This window comes from Anoplopoma fimbria, chromosome 2 (assembly GCF_027596085.1).
Source record: "Anoplopoma fimbria isolate UVic2021 breed Golden Eagle Sablefish chromosome 2, Afim_UVic_2022, whole genome shotgun sequence".
NCBI classification, from domain to species: domain Eukaryota; kingdom Metazoa; phylum Chordata; class Actinopteri; order Perciformes; family Anoplopomatidae; genus Anoplopoma; species Anoplopoma fimbria.
The window spans coordinates 31,969,649-31,976,722 of NC_072450.1; the positions used below are offsets into that span (position 1 = coordinate 31,969,649).

Below are 7,074 nucleotides of genomic sequence, written 5' to 3' on the forward strand. Positions count from 1 at the left end.
ATGGATCTTGGTTTCTTACATCTCCGCTGTTGAATTATGGGTTTTGGCGTCTCTCAGTTCAGGTCTGTATTTTCCATAAACACCTGAAAACCCACAAACCACTGCAATCACTGTTGGGAGACCTGCATAGAGACAAGACAGATTCTGAGGTTACTTCAACAAGCCCTGTCTACGGTTATGCCTGCGTACACACAGACAGAACAACATAACGTTTTTTAAATATTTACCAGACTACTATCATATTTTATGCAATAAATGGAATTACTGAAACGCAGTGCATGTAGGGCCTTTGGGTTTTAGCCCCTGCTGCCTGCCTCACCCAGTTTGGGGGGGGGGGGGGCTGACTTTGCATGATACAATAAGGAGTCAACCATAGTAGTCATGGTGACATCACCCGTTGGTTTGTGGACTGCCGTTAGGATGCCTCCAGCTGTGCGACTTCGCTGTCGCAATCCTGGATTATGGCCATTGCCATGTTGTTTTTTTTGCAACCCATAAATGGAAGCTACTATATTCGGATTAGAAGGTAGTGACGCCGTATACGGCTCTGGTATAGGCAGCATCCTGTCAATAACAGTAAGCACGTCCTAAAGCATACTCTGCTTTATGGTCTATTTGACTCTAAATGGACCATAATGTACTAAATGAACATCATGCTGTATTGAAGACGATTTGAAACTAGAGATTAAGACCTTAACCTCATGTTTACAATGTTTACTGAGGGAATAAATTAAGTGAGAAGTAGAGTCATTTTCTCATAGACTTCTATAAAGTCAGACACATTTTTGCAAGCAGAGGAGTCGCCCCTGCTGGTCAGTAGAGAGTTCAAGATTTAAGACAATGCTGTTGGTTGAAATTGCTCTAAAATGTGAAAAGAACCATGTTTACTAACCAACCATTTATTATAAGTATTTACATGGCTGTTAGCCACTAATATTACATTTAAAAAACAATTGAAGTTTTTTTCATAGCTGAACAATAAATCATAAATAACATTATTCCATTAAGCTGTTTACTCAGGGTATTTGAGCACCGTCTTAACCAGGCTCCACTCACCCCATCCCACCAGGCTGAGTTTGAGCAGGTATTTCCTGACGTAGATGTTAAAGACTCGGACTAGGAGAAGGTAGAGGTGGAATCCCTCCAGGGCCGTCCAGCTGAAAGTGGCCAGTAGGGACCAGTGCAAAAAGAGACCCAGACCCTGGCAAACCAAGTCCTTCTCGTTCTCGTTTGGTTGCCACACCACCCAGAAGCAGCACAGCAGGAAGCTGAGGTGGAGGCAGAGCAGTGCTCCAGTTAGTTGCAAATGCACGCTGATAGCCTTCTCGGGACGCCGCCGTCTGGAAAGGAAGGGGGTATTATGATCATTTTTTGTATTGAGTCTTTAGCAGATGCACTTTATATGGCCATTACTGACCTGTATTCTACAAGTATTTATACATCAACACAGCCCCATGAGACTCCCACATATCTCACCCAAAGAGTTAAGCTAATGCTTGAACGCTGTGCAGGCTGTCAGCTTACTGGGCCGCACTGACGTGAGACTTTGTCCTGATTCTGCTTTCTTTGACCTTTCTGACATACCATACCGGACCTGGACACTTTTTTTTTATTCACTGCAGGCATTAATTTAAATCCAGTAAGATATGAGACTTCAGTCTCTCTCTGAAAAAAACATCACTATGAGGTGAAGTGGTAGCAAATCATCTGATGTCAAAATCAGAGAAGAGATGAGGAGTTTTGTTTTTAAACAAAATTTTGAACTGAGCCATGTTGGTTTTTAAAAAGCTGACTTTTCGGAATGAAACGGATCATCAGTGTATGCTCACGACAAACTAGGTAGAGGTCTACTTCAGTTATTTCCTGTTTCAAAGAATTACATCAACCACAGAGTTCTACCCATGATGTGGCATGACAAACGTGTGCAACATAGTTCACCAATATCTGCAGCTGTTGGCACAAAACTAGCACACATTAATACTCATAACCCCAACTAACAGCCGGCGGCCATCAAACTCCTCAGCTCATCCCTGCTCTGTCACAGTATGGACATCATTGGACTCTAACACTATCTCCAAGTCTCTGTAACTCTGGCAAGGTGCAATACATATGTCAAACTTATGACTTATAATTACACCCATTGTGCATACTTTTACAGAAATTTGCACGTTGTATGCATGCACTTCAAAGGGAATACTTCTTTACTTTTTGATACTTGTTTCTATGCACTAATCTTGTTCAGATCTATCAATCTATTTTGACCAAGCAAATCGTACCAGGTGTATAAAGTGAAACAGAATTGGTCAAAGTACATCTATGACAAAACATAGAAGAAATGAATCCAGTAATGGCACACACTAACAGTAACAGCCACATATTGCTTCACTTTCTTTACAGAAAGTCCTAATGTCATCTCTGTTAAACCAAACATTAAATATATTTTATGATATGTTAATATAATTCACTCTAGACCCAAGTAAATCATGATTTTAAGTCAAACTCACTGCAGACATATATAGATGATCAAGCTGAAGATTGTGAAGAAGATGGAGAGTGCTGATCCAATATAGGTGATATAGCTAAGGTTCACAGCATCACTTTTATCCACTGATAGCACAGGGTTCTGGAAGGGAAAAACATGGAATGTAAATTAATTTTCAAATGTAGTTTAAGTTCAGAAGTCTGATGGAAGCCTCTTCAGTAGGTATATTGTAGATATTGATTTAGATGTGTCTTAAGTAAAACTCTATGCCTCTATAAAGTATGTTTCTATCTACCTGTTTTTATATGCATTTTCAATCTGTCAATATCACACACACAAAAAATTTGGCTGAAGTGGCTAGCCTTATTCTTCTTTTGCCTATTTTTTTTTGATATTGTGTAAAAAATTGTGCTACATTTTAATGACAATTTTTTTCCCAAAGGGACAAAACTACTCTCAAGCAATGACAGCCTATAATCGTTCAGCAACTGAGTGAAGATCAGTTTGTTCATCTCTATATATTGATTCTTTATTCTAATGTAGAATCTGAAGGCGCCTGGACTAGATTTCGGTATCAGAATCGTTCTGATTTCGGTTTGGAGTCTGAGTGGTATTGACCAATCACCTTCCAGCAGGCCCTGGTTGAATGCAAGTAAACAGTCTGCATGGAGAGCAAAAGAGGGAGAACTCATTGGCGGAAATGTAAATCTCAGAATCCACTGGCTATCTCCTGACAACGACTAAACTTTTTATAGGTTTAAAATAAGCTTGTGACCTGGCTGCTACGTCGTCTCTCTACTCCAACTCCAATCTTGCATCTGAAGTTGCTAATATGACTGTAAACAATGAGCAGCGCACTGAAAATGAAGTGCTGGCTTGGATAATCGCTGGCCACACTGGAACCCCAGGAATATAACCCCTTGGCCCCCAAGAGGCTTCTCTTCCCCAGAGCAATCGCCAATTGGTTCTGAGATTTCTGTGCGGTAACTCAGGCTGAATTGACGGCTCGCTTGCAAACATTTGTGGCTCACATTTGGGCCTTTGAACTTGCTGTTTAATTCATTCCATACACTTGTGTTTATGAAAACATCCTTTAAAGGCAAATTCATTTGCACAGCTGGTAGCGTGTTACCTTGCACGGCAGATGGATTTTCGACACATGATGAGATCACGCACTAATTGCGGGATCACATATCACACGATAATCCATCTTGTCAAGCATCAAGTAATGCGTTTATGTCCGGCCAGCCAATGACCGGACCAATCAGCGTCCTGTGAGAAGCTACTGGCAACTAGGGGCGTGGCTTATGTGTGTGTGTGACACAACGACACGCGGACTGTTTGTTCAACACAACAATGGCGACTCCTAAAGAGGTGAGCTTAGCTGCAATAGCATCAGTGTTATCTGAACTGGAGAGTATTTCTCCAAATAAACAACACTCTCGAAAGAAAATGTTTCCGCTCTTCTCACAACTGGCCTAGGCCAGAGTTTGATTGACAGACGGTTCATCCAGTCACCTGTCGAGTATTTTTTTCTAAACTCCCTGCCCCTTTCTCAAACAGATCGCAATGACGTCTCTCAGATGGTTCTGTTTAACGTTGAGAAGCATGTGGCCGATGACAAAAATGATTAATTTACCACAAGCACAGCAAAAAAGCTCAGGTGGTTGCAGCTGCAAATGAATCCACTCCCTGTGTAACTGGTATCACAGCCGCTTTTGCTCCAATATCCTGGAAAAACAAACACGCACACATATGATAAGGTAAAAAAAAAAAATGTCATTGAAGAGCAAAAAAGACTGTAGGCCGCCATGAGTAACCTACCTGTTCCATCCTCCAGCTGGGACTCCTGCCAAAACACACAAGTCCCGTCCTCCAACTGAAACATAAAAAAAAGTGTATTCAAAATCAGAGGAAAGCAGAATGAAACATTCTCAAACTGGGAAGCCCTCATGGTCGGTGTTGTTCTTCTACCTGTTTGTTGTGTTTGAAGGTTAGTTTGATGGCTTGTGAGAGGTTCTTGACAGGATGGTTCCCCGCCCTCACTGCCAGGACTAACTCCCCAAGAACAGTGCCTTGCACTGGTGTGTCTGGTATGACTCGTATCCTGCGTCCTCTTCCCTGAGGGGGGGTACTCAGCTGCATGACAGAGAAGACACATGGCATTAACTCTGGGCTGTGGTCAATTCAATTTGAATCAGCTTCTTCAATCAATTGTTGCGCCATTTTCATTATTGGCTGACACTGAGTGTGCAGAGTTTATGGAAATCAATGCAAATCAACATGAAGAGGAAAATGCTAGCTTTGCATAATTAAACAGAAGGGAGCTAACTTAAGGGAATAGTTCACCCAAAAAACAATATAAAATTGTCTTTAACACTCATCTCCCTTGGCTCCTCTTGGTCCAAGAGTAATGTTTCTGTCGAATGGCGTTAAGGAGTGCGGCACATCAGTGCAAACAGACTTCAACGGAGTCCGAATTAGACAGAGAGACAGAAGAAAAAAGGGAATAGATGTCCGCAAAAACGTTCTGAAAATCCATGTGTAGCATCATCTTGTATCCATTTGTTGGCTAATGGAAATCCAATTAAATTTTTCCAGTCGCCTTTAGGCCGTTTGATAGAAAACTTTTATTTTTTGGGACCAAGGAAAGCCTGGGGATGCCAGTGCTGACAATTTCTATTGTTTTGGGGGATTTATACCTTTGACGTAGAAGCCAGTGTTGCTGTACAAGAACATGAACTGAACTCTTGACCTGCAGCCACTTTAACATTTTCCCAAATCTCGTAACAATCTGCATTGAAATGAAACGTTTCAGAGCTACTGACCTTGAAGAAAGTGCTGCTGATCACAGTGGCCACCAGCAGCACCTCGTCCTCAGACACGGCTCCTCTGCCTCTCCGGAGAGCTGCGGATGAGATTTGAACCCTGTGATGAGGAGTGGGGCTCCCTTCGGCCTAAAAACCATAACACAAAACAAAAAATGTCATTTTATGAAAATAAACTTCTGTTCTTACACGTTCAAAGAAAAGAGGACACAGTGGTGCTAAGCCCCTGAACCCCGATTTTTCTTCTGTTTTGCTTATTTGTTAGCACCATTAATGCACATTTTCAGATTATTTGAGAGCCGGATGAAACAACAGGTCCCCCAAAAATATGACCTCACCTCCTGCGTCCAGTTCACCCACCGATGAACGAAGTTCACCGCTGAACGGCCTTTTAGTCTACAGCTTGCAATGCTGTCCTCATAGCACCTGCCAACGCATGTTTCACACATTTCAGCATCCAATCAGATAACATAAACTTCAATAACGATTCATTTTAGGAGAAGAAAGAGCATGCATTGCCTTTTGTCCTTTGACATTATTCGGATGATTACAACACACAGCCATTTCATAGTACTGTGGTATAAACAGAGAAATACACAGTCATGTGCTTTTGGTTCCCTAAAAGGCTGACATATGTTGTGATTATTTTCTTATTATATTTCAGGGAATGTCAGAGCATTCATTAGACAACAGGGGACAGCCACATTTATTCTTTAGTGTAAGCTAAAAGAGTGTGGGTTACCTGGTCCAGGAGACATGGCTTTGACACTTTTGTAAGACTGTTTCACAGTATTCTGCCCGGGCTACGGAGAAGTGACAGAGAAAGGAAAATGAGAAAATAAGACTGAACAATATCTAGAGTAATGGGCACATTTTGATCACCACATACCCAGCGAAACTGTGTTTTTTTTAAGTGTTGCACAAATGGTTGAGTAAGTGTCTTCCTAAACTGCAGTGGACCTTGAGTGACTTTATTTTTTTCTTGGTTTGAAACTCTCCAATCTTAATATTCCAATAGTTAAAGTGGTATTCACCTCATAAGCACAAGGCCATAAAATAAAATAAAGACTCAATAAACTCACCGAAAGAATGGGTCGTAGACAACCACACAAGTGTGAGGGGAAGCAGAGAAATCCACATCGCGCCTCTCCGTTCCTTAGTCACACACAGATTATTTGACTGTTCCATGCACAGCGGGGTTCTACATGCTTGATGTTTTGCTTGATGAGCAGGGAGTTTCACATCTACATATGTCACATGGTGGTGGTTGAGCTGAGGTTGGGCAGCTCACGTAGACCAGAAGTGGTACGTAACCGACGCGCCCGAAATAGGAAATCTTACTGATCTTGCTCATGAGAGGGACAAAATGTGAAAATCATTTTATAGATGATACTGAATTATCACTGAGAGTTAAAAATAAAACCTCCACCATTTACAATGTGACTAATTGTACATAGAAAGAAATTATATTTTTACCATGACTACATTTTCAAGATAAGATCGAAGGGCTTACAGAAAAGAGGAAGTTTCCAAATGTTACAGTTTTCCTATGCACCTACGCAAGAGAAAAAGTTGTAAAAGTCGCAATTCTCAATAAGTAATGACACTTGCAGCTTGCTAGGGAAGTGAAACTGATACTGCAGTCACATTGTGTTTTCCAGTTGGCAGCACAGTATGCCATTGACATGATTATCAATAAACGCATTGATAGGTTTTATGAGTCATTTTAAAGCTTTGCATAATGATTTGAAGGAATGTAAACCA

At 41.3% G+C, this 7,074-nt stretch overlaps 1 protein-coding gene across 1 annotated transcript in view; it reads right to left on the bottom strand.

The window, feature by feature from the left end:
- LOC129106637 (adhesion G protein-coupled receptor G3-like) overlaps nt 1–6,565 on the bottom strand; it is a 7,494-nt gene extending 929 nt beyond the window's left edge. The window contains exons 1-10 of the mRNA XM_054617945.1: nt 6,393–6,565; nt 6,053–6,113; nt 5,649–5,736; nt 5,311–5,439; nt 4,457–4,621; nt 4,307–4,361; nt 4,122–4,213; nt 2,505–2,623; nt 1,057–1,340; nt 20–122 (exon numbers count right to left, since the gene is read on the bottom strand). Of these exons, the coding sequence (XP_054473920.1) occupies nt 20–122; nt 1,057–1,340; nt 2,505–2,623; nt 4,122–4,213; nt 4,307–4,361; nt 4,457–4,621; nt 5,311–5,439; nt 5,649–5,736; nt 6,053–6,113; nt 6,393–6,498 (1,202 nt within the window). The 5' untranslated portion in view covers nt 6,499–6,565. The remainder of the gene's footprint in view (nt 1–19; nt 123–1,056; nt 1,341–2,504; nt 2,624–4,121; nt 4,214–4,306; nt 4,362–4,456; nt 4,622–5,310; nt 5,440–5,648; nt 5,737–6,052; nt 6,114–6,392) is intronic.
- Between the last annotated feature and the right edge of the window lie 509 nt (nt 6,566–7,074).